This window comes from Convolutriloba macropyga, unplaced genomic scaffold (assembly GCF_964194025.1).
Source record: "Convolutriloba macropyga unplaced genomic scaffold, txConMacr16.3 SCAFFOLD_1193, whole genome shotgun sequence".
NCBI classification, from domain to species: domain Eukaryota; kingdom Metazoa; phylum Xenacoelomorpha; order Acoela; family Convolutidae; genus Convolutriloba; species Convolutriloba macropyga.
Genome location: NW_027449787.1, coordinates 24,371 through 39,199, shown reverse-complemented (window position 1 = coordinate 39,199; position 14,829 = coordinate 24,371). Strand labels below are relative to the sequence as shown.

At 42.9% G+C, this 14,829-nt stretch overlaps 1 protein-coding gene across 1 annotated transcript; it reads left to right on the top strand.

Annotated features, from left to right (window-relative positions):
* The first annotated feature begins 4,990 nt into the window (after positions 1 to 4,990).
* Positions 4,991 to 5,965, top strand: LOC142355332 (uncharacterized). Its single transcript, XM_075407535.1, has one exon. The coding sequence runs from the start codon at positions 4,991 to 4,993 to the stop codon at positions 5,963 to 5,965; it is 975 nt and encodes a 324-aa protein (XP_075263650.1).
* Positions 5,966 to 14,829: the final 8,864 nt, after the last annotated feature.

Here is a 14,829-nt window from a genome sequence, read left to right as displayed (position 1 = left end):
AGACTTTCCAATCTGGAGCACAAGATTTGTGGCGATGATACAGACGAAGCGACTCTACAAATCACTACTGGGGACAGAGGAGCAACCCAATGAGCCTGCGCCACTGGCCAATGGGGCAACCAATGATGAGAAGAAGAACCACAAGGTGCTGAAGGATGCATATGTGAAGGAAGTTGCTGACATCAAGGAGAAACGGAACAATTTATGGTGCCATCTGGCACTGACTCTAGATACAACAACCCTCATGCTGATGAGACATGACTGTGTGGGAGATGATGGCATTGGAGATGGAGCAAAGGCTTGGAAGCTTTTGCAAGAGAGATTTCAGAATGTGGAGACGCCGACAGTGGTGACTTTAGTGGCACAGCTTACTTGACTGCAGCTCGAGGATTCTGAGGATTTGGACAGCTTCTTCATCAGAGGACCGGAGTTGCTCACAAGGCTACAAGAAGCAGGGGAAGCAGTCTCAGAGACCCTCTTCAACGCCTTGGTCCTCAATGGTCTGCCAATGAGGTATGAAAGTTTTGTTATACAGGAAAGCTTCAACCCGGCAACAAACTTCACAGAGTTGAGGAAAAGGCTGCAGAACTTCCATGAGAGCACAAGACACAAGGGACAAAATGGTTCAGTGGCACTGGCGAAGCGTGACTTCAAGAAGGGACCCAAGAAAGGAAACTGATTTGTGTGTGGGATCCCTGGACACTTCGCCAAGGACTGCAGGAAGAAGGAGACAGCACAATGCAGCAAGGGTGGTGAGAAGGGTCACCTAGACAGGGCATGCAAGAGACAAAGAGATGGAGGCAAACATGAGTCAGTGGCAATGGGTCCAACATTGGCTACACCAGACGAGGAATGCTGGGCAGCTCTTACCCAGTGGAAGACAGCAGGCATGCTAGTAAACAGTGGTTGCACAGATCACATAGTGACGAACATCGATGCGTTCCTGGACTTTGTGCCCATTCAATCAGTGGTCAGAAATCTCAACAGAGAGGCTTCCAGAGTGGTGGGCAGAGGCTGTGTGAGGATCAGCATACCCTCAAACAAAGGGGAATTCCAATGCGAACTCAAAAATGTTCTGTGTGTGCCGGACTATTCTTCAAACCTCCTATCAATCTCAAGATGTACGGAGTGGGGATATAGCTTCACTTTCGAGAGAGGAAACAGCTGCATGAAACTCCAGAAGGGAACTCGGGTAAAACTAACACAAGAAAATAATTTGTTTTAGTTACCCTGCAAAGTTCTAGAATTCAAGATGAGTTCCAACAGCGTGGAACTTGACAGTGCAAGGAAGTTGCACAGACGATTGGGTCATTTGAATCAAGCGGATGTGGCCAGGAATGCACCAGAGACAGTGGGGGAACTCGATGATGTATGCCATGTGTGTTAATTGGCCAAGATCACAAAGACTCCAGTAGCAAGAGTGGCAGAGACCCAAGCAGAAGAGAAGCTGGAGAGGGTGTTCACAGACGTGGTGGGACCTTTCAGAATAGAGTCACTGCCAGGGTTCCGGTTCTGCATAGTGTTTGCAGACCAGTACACGAAGTTTGTGTTTGTGGAATTGCTTAAGGCAAAAATTGAAGCATTGGCCGGCCTGAAGAAATTTGTTCTCAGTGTGGGGACGCCCAAGAAGCTGAGGCAAGACAATGCGAAGGAGTTTCTCTCAGAGCAGTTCAAGATGTACTGCTTAGATGCAGGCATTCTACAGGAGAAGACCATACCAGAGACGCCACAACAGAATGGGTTAGCTGAGAGGTGCAACAGGACACTGCTGGAGATGGCAAGATGTTTGCTCATTGACTCAGGACTTCCCAAGATGATGTGGGGAGCAGCAATTCTTCACGCAGCAAGGATCAGAAACTTGGTTGTGAGACGAGGAGAAGAAAAATGCCCAGCAGAGCTGATGAGAGGTAAAAAACCTAAGCTTCCAATTAGTAAATTATCTTTTTTTGGTTGCACAGTCTTCATGAGGAAGAGGGACAGAGAAGTCAGCAAACTTGAACCCAAGGCACTGGAAGGAAAGTTTGTGGGTTACACTGAAGGAGAAAACGGATACCTGGTGTACATACCCAACACATGCAAGGTGATGGCAGTTCGAGATGTGATCATCAAGGAACCTGAAGTGGGCTCAATCCCTGACAACAAAGAAACGGCTGACTTACTAGATGATGGGTCGGAACTGGGAATCTGGCACCCAGATGATGGTCATCAAGACGATGACAACAGAGAACGACAGGACACATCTACTGCAATAAAAGAGGAGTGGCATGACGCAGTGAGCGTGAATACTCAAGAAACAACACTGAGACAAGAGGCCTCGGATGTTGGAGAAACAGCACTAGATGAAGGATCTATTGCAACAAGAGGGAGTCACAGAGACTCAGAGTCACTGGAAGACAGTGACACAGAAAGTTTCTCACAGTTAGAGACAGTTGGCTTCAATGAAGATGCACTGGAACACGTGGACAGAGCAGAGCCCAGACGAGGGACACGAGCAAGGAATGTTCCGCAATTTTTTGGAGAAGTCAGGACCCATCTTGCTGTGACTGAGGGCGACTATGTGGAACCCAAAACAGTCTACGAAGCCAAGCAAGGTAACGATTGGGACCAGTGGCACCGGGCAATGAAGGACGAGGTCAAGTCACTCCAAGACAACGAGACTTGGAACCTAGTGAGACCACCCACAGACAGGGACGTCATACCGGGCAAATGGGTCTACAAAGTGAAATTGGGACCCAGTGGTCAAGTGGACAAATACAAAGCGCGCTATGTGGCAAAAGGCTTCAAACAAGTGGAATGACTGGACTACTTTGAGACTTTTGCGCCTACCTGCAAGCCAAAGACATTCAGGATTCTACTTCAGCTCTCAGCGAAGCAGGGCCATGTGATGCACCAATTTGATGTCAAGACTGCTTTCCTGCACTCACCAATCGAGGAAGAAGTGTATCTGGAACAGCCACAGGAGTTTGTAAAACGCGGATCAAATGGGGAGAAGTTAGTATGTCGACTAAATAAATCAATTTATGGTTTGAAACAGGCTGCTAACAACTGTCACAACGAGCTGGCAAACTTCCTACTGAGACAGGGGTTCACCAGAAGCAGGAACGATCACTGCTTGTTCGCAAGATCAGAGGCAGAGGATCACACCTTCATCTTGATCTGGGTTGACGACATCATAGTAGCATCAAGAAGTATGACAGTGGTCTCTGATGTCAAGAAGGCACTAGAAGCAACCTTTCACATGGAAGACAGAGGGAGACTACACCGGTTTCTGGGTCCAAGAATCAGACGAGAAGAGGGCAAAGTCACAGTCGACCAAGAACGCTACATAGAAACAATGCTTGAGCGGTTTCAAATGGATCAATGCAAACCCTCAAGAACTCCAGCTGATTTGAATTTGAAACTTTAGACAGCACAGAACGGAGACGAAGAAGTGGACCAGGGGATCTACAGAAGCTTGGTTGGATCACTTCTGTATCTGGCCAAACAGACGAGGCCAGACATCATGTTCACAGTCAACATTCTGTCCAGACACATGAATGCACCTACCAATCAACACTGGATGTGCGGAAAACGACTTCTGCGATATCTTCAATGTTCAAAAAAAATTAAAACTAACTTACACAAAAGATGCTAGTTATGATTTAGTGGGGGAAAGTGATGCAGACTGGTCTGGAGACGTGAACGACAGAAAATCAAAAACGGGCTATGACTTCAAGCTCAACGGATGTTGCGCAGCACTCAGCTGGGGTGTCAAGAAGCAGGCCACAGTTGCTCTTTCTTCATCAGAAGCAGAATATCAGGGCATGGCAGCAGCAGTTCAGGAAGCACTCTACCTGAAACAACTTCTAGAGGATTTTGGCATCCAACAGAAACGTCCATTAGCAATTGGAGAAGACAACCAAAGGTGTATCAGACTCTGTCAAAACCCAGTCATGCACAAAATGAGCAAGCAAATCGAAACAAAGTTTCACTTCATCCGGGACAAGACGGAGGATTGGACTATTTCAATTCATTACGTCCCTACAGACAAAATGGCAGCGGACATCTTCACAAAGTCCTTACCCGTTTCGAAAGTGGAAACATTCAGAGCAGTTTTCATGGGAGCAGACTCTACGCAATCAGCTCAAGTCTGAGTGGGGGTGTTAGAATATCGATCAAACTATAGTCTTAAACTTAGTGAGAATTAGAAAGAAAGTTTGACTTTCCAGATTAGAAAGACAAGCAATATGACTTTGATCAAAGAAATTATATAAATGAATCGTCAAGAAATGGTGCTTAGAATCAATATTCGGTTCAAATTGTTGAATCTAGATAACTAATATTAGAGTGAGATGATTTGATATAAATTCTTCCCAGCATGTATTGAATGATTATGATACCACCGGAAATGTGAACGAATTCTTAGAAAAGTGTAAATGCATACCATCTATGGTACCCCCTGCGACTGGTTTCTGGGATATTTGCAGAAGCAAACCATATTAGGCAACCCTTGCGACTCCCACTGTAAATCATGGTGCTAGGATTAGTTTTGTATCTTGACTTTCTCGCACTGAAAATGGGTAAATATACAGCTGATTTTTGAGCTTTTTTTCATTCCCAAAATCAAATCACCATCCTGATCTAATAATCAGATCTCTCCTGTAAATCTCTAAATTCTAACTTAAAATATCATTCTTGTTATTCTCTCATTTTGAGAAATTAATTTTTTTACTTAGTTATAAACTAAAAAACGCTTTTATTCAGCTTGCGAAAACCCATAAGCCAACACGCTCGAAATCACTTTTGATCAGACTAATATCCGCTCAAAACTGCTTCAAATATCAGCGCGTCTCAGATCGAAATGACTTCTAAATGATACGAAGAAACAATTAAAAAAGATTTGGATAAAAACTACATCACAACTGCAGACTCCATTTCCAGACACTCTGTCTGGTACCTTCCCCATCACCCAGTGATCAACAAACAGAAACCAGACAATGTGAGACCGAAGATGGCCGATCTTCCTGAATTCAGATTTCCAGATGTAAAGAAACAGTATCCCTTCGTCAACACAGGAATGGACATGTTTGGACCTTTCTACATTGAGGAAAAGAGAGAGGGCACCCAAATGCACTACGTCTGCTTGTTCACATGCCTGGTCACCAGAGCTGTTCACCTAGAGGTGTGCCATGACCTCTCAACCGATTGTCTTCTCATGACCATTCGCAGATTTGTCTCACGACGTGGATACCCTGACCTCATTGTGAGTGACAATGGCAAAAACTTCATTGGAGCCAACCAAGCAATGAAGTTGAAGTTCCAGAGAACCTACAAGCCAGACAACGAGTACATCAGACTGCAATTGGCTCAACAGAACATTCAGTGGACTTTCAATCCTCCATTGGCACCACACTTCGGAGGAGTCTGGGAGAGGCTGATACAGACCGCGAAGAGGAGTCTACTAATAGTGCTGGGCAGTCGGAAACTAACACTTTCAGTTTTCCAGACAGTTGTGGCAGAGGCCGAGGCAATTTTGAACTCCAGGCCATTAACTCATGTGGGCTGCAGCATCTCAGATGAGGGACCACTTACTCCCAATCACTTCCTCCTTCGCAGACCACACATGTGTTTGAAACCTCTTGTGAACAGGAACCAGCGGTTCTCCACCAAGGACTTCAAATTGACGCAGATACTACTTGATCACTACTGGAATAGGTTGCTGAAGGAATATGTTCCTGAGCTCAACAAAAGAGTAAAGTGGCAAAAATCAAATGAGGAGCTGGATGAAGGTGACGTTGTGTGGGTGCTCAAGAACTTTACACCCAGAGGCATCTGGCCTCTCGGGAGGATTGTGAAAGCACACAGAGGTTCAGACGGAATAGCCAGGAGCTTCGACATCCAGACGTCTACAGGAATGGTACAGAGACCAGCAGTAACCCTAAGCCGTGTATTCCCGCAATTGTCAAGTGCGCCGGAGGGTCAATGAAACAAGTTCATTGAAACAGACACGCACACACACATACACACACAAAAAAACTCAATATCAGAAAGAAAACAAAACTTTTGTGCTGTATTTTATTGTTTACATTTTCATTTTAAATGTTGCCTTTTGTTACCGGGAGTGTAAAGGAACCAAGTTCCTTTATATTTTATCCCCCCACACCCTCATTTTCCTCCCCCCACCTACACTTTCGTCCTCCAAAACCCATTCATTTCCTGATTTCCATTCCCCCAACCTATTTCCATTGAAGCTATTTATTTAAGTTGATTTTATTGAAGAAGTCAGAAGTGTTTGACATTCATTTTCAATATTATTTATAGTAAGGGATTTCCCGTTTTTAACCACAACTTGTGTGCCAATGGCGTGAATTATGATGTATTTATAGAGGTTGATTTGCTACCATGGTTGCGACTTTCAGAAATACAAATATCAATGAAAAGTTGTCTTGGTATGCAAGACTTAGGCCGAAGAGCATAAACAGTGGTTGTTCGATGTCTTGTACATTATCGTTGAACAAAATGCTCCTTTGGATGTCGAGTAGTGTATGCTTCAACCTGAAGTCTTTGCTGGAGAGCCGCTAATTCAGGTTCAAACTGGTTCCAAGCAAACGCAAAGCAAAATTAAAGTGATTGGGTCTGAGTGCCCCTCGTAGGCGATTAGCCCAGCACATTTGTTAAGGAACCAGATTGCAATTGCTTTTGCGAAAGTCTGGAACACCAAGGATTCGAGGACCCCACTTCATAGAACTAGCTAACTGAATGCATCCTTTGGTCTACTGTATCAATCTCCACACATATGGTGGAAATGGTGGATTAAAATTCCACCTAACGGTCGGCTAAGCAGTTTCCATTTAGATATATTCATTGTTTGGCCGGCAGTCTATCTCCAATATCCTTTTCGTTTTTTAGTTGGCTCCTATAAAGTCTTCATTTAAGAAACTTTGCTTCAATTATTTGACAGTGGGCTCAGGGTAAGCAAGCCTTGATAAAAATTTTCGAATTCACCTCAAAAAACATCCCTTGAGTGATCACAAGGAAATTCTAGATGTGCAGGCCTAATGATGAGGCGAGTGAACAAACAAATCCAGTGCATCCTTGTCTCAAGTCTCCTGCCACCAATAAGAACAGTTCCAAGCATATTCGTTCCAGTTTTGACAGAAGGGTACCGTTTAGAAATGTTTATGCTCTTCGGCGCTCCAGAAATGTTTATGCTCTTCGGCCTAAGTCTTGCATACCAAGACAACTTTTCATTAATATTTGTATTTCTGAAAGTCGCAACCATGGTAGCAAATCAACCTCTATAAATACATCATAATTCGCGCCATTGGCACACAAGTTGTGGTTAAAAACGGAAAATCCCTTACTATAAATAATATTAAAAAGGAATGTCAAACACTTCTGACTTCTTCAATAAAATCAACTTAAATAAATAGCTTCAATGGAAATAGGTTGGGGAATGGAAATCAGGAAATGAATGGGTTTTGGAGGACGAAAGTGTAAGTGGGGGGGGAGGAAAATGAGGGTGTGGGGGGATAAAAAATAAAGGAACTTGGTTCCTTTACACTCCCGGTAACAAAAGGCAACATTTGAAATGAAAATGTAAACAATAAAGTAAAGCACAAAAGTTTTCTTTCTGATATTGAGTTTTTTTGTGTGTGCGTGTGTGTGTGTGTGTGTCTGTTTCAATGAACTTGTTTCATTGACCCTCCGGCGCACTTGATACTCCTACGATGGGGACTACTACCATGAAGCCATCGCTGAACTGACCAGAAAGTTTGGCAAACCACAGCACATTGTCGCTGCATACCTGGATCAATTGGAGAAGTGGGCGAAACCAAGACTGGACGAACCAAACACTTTCGTGAGCTTTTCATCTTTCTTGAGGAGACTGGTACAAACATTCAGGCTTCACAACTTTGAAGCTGATTTGAAGTCATCAGCTGTCTTGAGAATGGCCAGAGACAAACTGAACCCTAACATGATAATCAGATGGAATCAACACACAAGAAGCCAAGGCTTGCTGCAACCTAACCTTACCCACTTTGCTGATTGGATTGACTCCTACGCAGAGGCGTGCGAGGACATCTCCCCACAACGGAACCAGAGAACCAGAGTGAACACTTTTTCTAGAAGGGGGCCACCAGATGTGTCATGTCAACTCTGCTCACAAAACCACAACCTTGGTCGTTGTCCCAAATACTTGGAAAAGTCAGTATATGACCAACAGGGTTGTGTGAGGAGGTTCAATCTCTGCCCTAACTGTCTAAGAGCTCACGAAAAGGGTCTCTGCCAATCGAAAACAAGGTCCCTTGTGGACAGATGCAATGGCTTCCATCACTCAACACTCCATCGGACTGATGCAAGGCATCAGCAACAAAATGCACAATCATGTGGGAACTGGAATCAAAGCTTACAACATAATACCTTCAGAAACCAAACAAACCAAAACCAGTCAAACTATGGACGTAACTTTAATAATGAAAACCCAAGGCAGCAAACGAGTACAAACTACAACCAACAGATTGGAAACATGAACAGACAAGCTGGATCAAACAGCACCACTTCACACAGGGGCAATTGGAACAAAAATGGTTATCACCCTCAGCCGATAAACACGCAGAACAACAACAACAACAGGCAGCAGAGCAACAATCAGCGCACTGTGGCACAGCAGCAGGCGACCACTCCGCAACAAAACTACACTTGCAGCAACCAACAAGAAACTTCTTGGATCAGACCTCAGATACAGTTGCAGGCAATACCAATAACAGTTTTCAACAGAGATCTTTGCATCGAAACCTACGCTCTGCTGGACAGTGGCAGTGACAACACCCAAATAAAACAGAAGGTTGCCGATGCACTTCAAATTCAACAACCCAAAGATATAACCCTACCACTAGCTTCACTTCATGGTGAACACTCAGTAAAAACAGCAGATGTCATGATCGGAATAGGAGCTTTGTACAGCAGTTGTCCTGTGATAAGAATCCCTGTGTACGCAACAGCAATGGAGGAGTTTCGAATGCCCAGAGTTCAAATTGAAATGTTGAATGAGATCTGCAGAGACCACTCTCACCTCCAGAACATAAGATTTCCAACAATCAGAGACAACCGGATTGGAATTCTGATTGGAGCAGATGCATTCACAGAAACGGTTCCCAGACAGTTCACAACAGGACCCACTGGCACCCCATACGGAGTCAACACTCTGCTTGGCTGGACTTTGACAGGGCCCATTCCTCAGAAGTACACGCAGAAGAGGGTCGGACAGTCAAACAGCACAAGCATAACACTTTTCAATCATATCAGGAGACGACAAGACGATCCAGATGAAGATCTTCTCCAACTCTTCTGGACAATTGAAGGAGTGAACTTCAATCAGTGTTCTTCGAAGGGACAGTCTGCAGATGACAAAGAAGCTCTGTCCATCCTCAATGATACCATAAAACACATTGGTGACAGATACCAGATTGGACTTCCATGGAAGAAAGACATCACACTGCCTAACAACTACTTCGTGGCAAAAGTTCAGTGGCACGCTCTGCAGCAGAGACTGGAGAGGGACACAAACTTGAGAGACCGATACGAAGAAACAATCAAAAAAGATTTGGATAAAAACTACATCACAACTGCAGACTCCATTTCCAGACACTCTGTCTGGTACCTTCCCCATCACCCAGTGATCAACAAACAGAAACCAGACAATGTGAGACCGAAGATGGCCGATCTTCCTGAATTCAGATTTCCAGATGTAAAGAAACAGTATCCCTTCGTCAACACAGGAATGGACATGTTTGGACCTTTCTACATTGAGGAAAAGAGAGAGGGCACCCAAATGCACTACGTCTGCTTGTTCACATGCCTGGTCACCAGAGCTGTTCACCTAGAGGTGTGCCATGACCTCTCAACCGATTGTCTTCTCATGACCATTCGCAGATTTGTCTCACGACGTGGATACCCTGACCTCATTGTGAGTGACAATGGCAAAAACTTCATTGGAGCCAACCAAGCAATGAAGTTGAAGTTCCAGAGAACCTACAAGCCAGACAACGAGTACATCAGACTGCAATTGGCTCAACAGAACATTCAGTGGACTTTCAATCCTCCATTGGCACCACACTTCGGAGGAGTCTGGGAGAGGCTGATACAGACCGCGAAGAGGAGTCTACTAATAGTGCTGGGCAGTCGGAAACTAACACTTTCAGTTTTCCAGACAGTTGTGGCAGAGGCCGAGGCAATTTTGAACTCCAGGCCATTAACTCATGTGGGCTGCAGCATCTCAGATGAGGGACCACTTACTCCCAATCACTTCCTCCTTCGCAGACCACACATGTGTTTGAAACCTCTTGTGAACAGGAACCAGCGGTTCTCCACCAAGGACTTCAAATTGACGCAGATACTACTTGATCACTACTGGAATAGGTTGCTGAAGGAATATGTTCCTGAGCTCAACAAAAGAGTAAAGTGGCAAAAATCAAATGAGGAGCTGGATGAAGGTGACGTTGTGTGGGTGCTCAAGAACTTTACACCCAGAGGCATCTGGCCTCTCGGGAGGATTGTGAAAGCACACAGAGGTTCAGACGGAATAGCCAGGAGCTTCGACATCCAGACGTCTACAGGAATGGTACAGAGACCAGCAGTAACCCTAAGCCGTGTATTCCCGCAATTGTCAAGTGCGCCGGAGGGTCAATGAAACAAGTTCATTGAAACAGACACGCACACACACATACACACACAAAAAAACTCAATATCAGAAAGAAAACAAAACTTTTGTGCTGTATTTTATTGTTTACATTTTCATTTTAAATGTTGCCTTTTGTTACCGGGAGTGTAAAGGAACCAAGTTCCTTTATATTTTATCCCCCCACACCCTCATTTTCCTCCCCCCACCTACACTTTCGTCCTCCAAAACCCATTCATTTCCTGATTTCCATTCCCCCAACCTATTTCCATTGAAGCTATTTATTTAAGTTGATTTTATTGAAGAAGTCAGAAGTGTTTGACATTCATTTTCAATATTATTTATAGTAAGGGATTTCCCGTTTTTAACCACAACTTGTGTGCCAATGGCGTGAATTATGATGTATTTATAGAGGTTGATTTGCTACCATGGTTGCGACTTTCAGAAATACAAATATTAATGAAAAGTTGTCTTGGTATGCAAGACTTAGGCCGAAGAGCATAAACAGTGGTTGTTCGATGTCTTGTACATTATCGTTGAACAAAATGCTCCTTTGGATGTCGAGTAGTGTATGCTTCAACCTGAAGTCTTTGCTGGAGAGCCGCTAATTCAGGTTCAAACTGGTTCCAAGCAAACGCAAAGCAAAATTAAAGTGATTGGGTCTGAGTGCCCCTCGTAGGCGATTAGCCCAGCACATTTGTTAAGGAACCAGATTGCAATTGCTTTTGCGAAAGTCTGGAACACCAAGGATTCGAGGACCCCACTTCATAGAACTAGCTAACTGAATGCATCCTTTGGTCTACTGTATCAATCTCCACACATATGGTGGAAATGGTGGATTAAAATTCCACCTAACGGTCGGCTAAGCAGTTTCCATTTAGATATATTCATTGTTTGGCCGGCAGTCTATCTCCAATATCCTTTTCGTTTTTTAGTTGGCTCCTATAAAGTCTTCATTTAAGAAACTTTGCTTCAATTATTTGACAGTGGGCTCAGGGTAAGCAAGCCTTGATAAAAATTTTCGAATTCACCTCAAAAAACATCCCTTGAGTGATCACAAGGAAATTCTAGATGTGCAGGCCTAATGATGAGGCGAGTGAACAAACAAATCCAGTGCATCCTTGTCTCAAGTCTCCTGCCACCAATAAGAACAGTTCCAAGCATATTCGTTCCAGTTTTGACAGAAGGGTACCGTTTAGATGAATCTTTAAACCCGAACGTTGACAAATCCTCCATCAAAAGTAAAAAATTTTCTGTTCTTTCGCGCATGACTCAGATATTTTTGGGTCCCCCAGTGATTTCCGAATATGATGAGAAAATGTTTTCCATGTGAGCTTTGCTACCTTTTGCTTTCCGTTTGGCTACTTTTTTTGTCTGCGGTCATAAAAAACTTTTTTTGATCCACAATTAAGTGATTTTGCAAATGAGTTGCAAAACTATAGACTCCCGGGTCGCGGTTTTAGGGTGAATTTTTGTAAGAAATGCGGTGAATGCGCTGGAAAAAATAATTCGCCGCTTTTCACCACATTTCTTACGAAAACCCGCCGCCAAACCTCGACCAGGGCTGAGATATGATATTGGTGCTTTGTTTAACACTCAACCACTTCTTGGTAATCCATTCATTGTCGTGTAGAATATTTTGGAATGGCATGTGTTTTTTCCACTTCTCCACAGAATCGCCTGTTAACAGGACAAAAAAAGGTTCTTTTTCCAAAGATCAAGCAAAATGAAATTTACCAACCCGCTAGCAAGGTGAAATCAACATATGCGACATATTTAATCAAGCCTAAAAACTAGAGCAGTTAGGGTTTTGAAAATTTGTTGATTCATTATTGAACTTGCTTCCATGGGCCCGCGGAACACCGAGGATTAATGTAATTGGTTTTATCTGTTTCATAAAATTTTTCATTTGATGAAGAAGGTTAAATTTTTTTGTAAAACTTGGCGTATTTGTCTGCAGTGCCTAATATTGAAAATTGCATGAAGCGATGAGGATTATCATGCATCTTGCAGAGCACCTGAGGAGAAGTCTCTCAGACATTATTGAGTGAAAAAAGCTTTAAGACTTGTTGTGAACCTTCCGAAATCTTCAACTTTTTGCATTAGTCGATAATGAAGCAGGTAACCGACTAAAGGTGTTATGCGAAAATCAAATTCAGCTGCGTAGTTTTATCCCCGATGGGTCCTCACTGACAGTAAGCGTTGAGTTTGTTCAATTTTTTCCTTCAGCGACCTGTTTTAGATAGCTTGGCGTTGAATGTTTTCGCTGTAAAACTTGCCAGAAGCAATGATGTCTTTTGTGCACTGTAGAATTGTCTGATATCTGTCATTAGTTAGCAAAATTGTTTTTATTGAGGATAAAAATGGCTTTGTTGTCTTCCGGACAGAGGATTGGTTTCACCATAAGCAAAATTTGATTCCTCAAATCTCTTAAGGCGATTCAGTTGGTTTCGATACTCTGATACTTTTTTGTCTTTGGCATAGCGTTGCCGAGAAATAACGGGTTGTCAAAATTACGCAAGGATTTTTAAAAATTCTGCTGTTGCCTTTTGTCATAGCTGGTTGATTTGTTTTCATCCGCTGCAAAAACAACGGTTGCTGTTGTTGTGTCTGTGTTTGGATTTAATGTGTTTTCCATATAAGAGTTCCTGTTGTATGTGGTCTTCTGTTGCCCGTGTTGTTAATTCTCAGACGTTTGGTCGTATTGTATCTGCAGGCTCTGCTCTGTAACCATAGACTCGAGCTCCACTTAAAATACACGAAGACGGATTGAGTGATGAAGATCATTTAATAGTCTGATATGGAGTATTATTATTGATGGACAAGTCAACTTTGCTCAGGCCATTAGTGAATACTTTGAGTCTCTTCACGAATCTCTGTCTATTCGTATCCAATTTGGCAAAGTAGTTGATACAAATCTTGAAATATTTTTGCGCAAACAAACACTCAAGTTGCTAAAACATGAGATTTCCTACGAACTAGAGTTGCCAGTCACTCAAAATCAGCGTTGGAAACAAATATTTTGCGAGATAAATTTACCGAACTTTACCCCATTTTTTCAATTTAAAGTTTTATCTTTGGTTTTATTCACTAATAAGAGCCCAATGTAGCATGAAATTATCATTGATAGATCAGCCTTCTGTTCTAAAGGAAATTGGGCGCATATGCATCGGCGGGCGGGGGGAGGCAACTCGGTCTTCGAAATTGATATTGTGTAGTTGTGCATATCACTGGCTCCTCGTATTTCGATTCACTTCTCTGTAGTATCAGTGACTTCAAATCTACTGCGAATTATTTTAAGCAAAATTCTTAGTTTGAACCAGTCTCATGAGCTGACAAAGAAAAAGAGTTCATGCATTCGAGGTCTAGTCTAGTTTGCGAGCTTGTCTAGGTATTTTCGGACAATGTTTCGAGTTTTAAAAACCTCCATTTAGTTCCAAGACCATCCATTTGAGATTTTTTTTACTTCTTTTGTCTCAAAATTTTGAAATTATATCAGTTTTTGTGCATCTGGGAGCAAACTGTTGCCTTCTACTGTTGTCTTAAATAAACTGAGTCATTGATGTCTTTTGAGACATTGCGTTGTCAAGCCTATATTTGGAGCTGGCAAATTTGCTTGCTAATGTCGGCATTGTCCGCTCCCCCATGTTTTGAGATTATGCTTTATTGGTTTTCGTGGGAAACGGTGCCAGTAAAGGAAACTAATTCAACCAAAAATGAGAAATTTTGTCACTGATATCCGCAATTGCGCAATTTGATGACAAGCGAGAAATGCCGACAGATCTGTGTCACTATTACCAGAAAAATTACGTCACTAACATCGGCACTAAGGAAGGCAACTACATTGCGCGCTTTGATCGTCATTAGTTTCTGCGTCGCAATTGTGCGCAACTTTAATGCCAGTACTACCCGCCTCTTATTGTCCGCAATTTTAATACCACTATTATCAGTAGCTTATAGTTACAAAATAGCGATAGTGTTTTCATTTCTTTGAAGTGCTTCAAAATTTGTTCCACGCAGAAAGAAAGGAAACCATTGTCCCTAAAAAGAAAGGAAACTTTTGTCCCTTAAGAATAGGGTTAGAATCAACACTCAAAAGCTGCTGAAAGAACACAGAGAGATTACAAACGAAAAGATAACTAGTACGAGTGACTGATAAACAACCACTG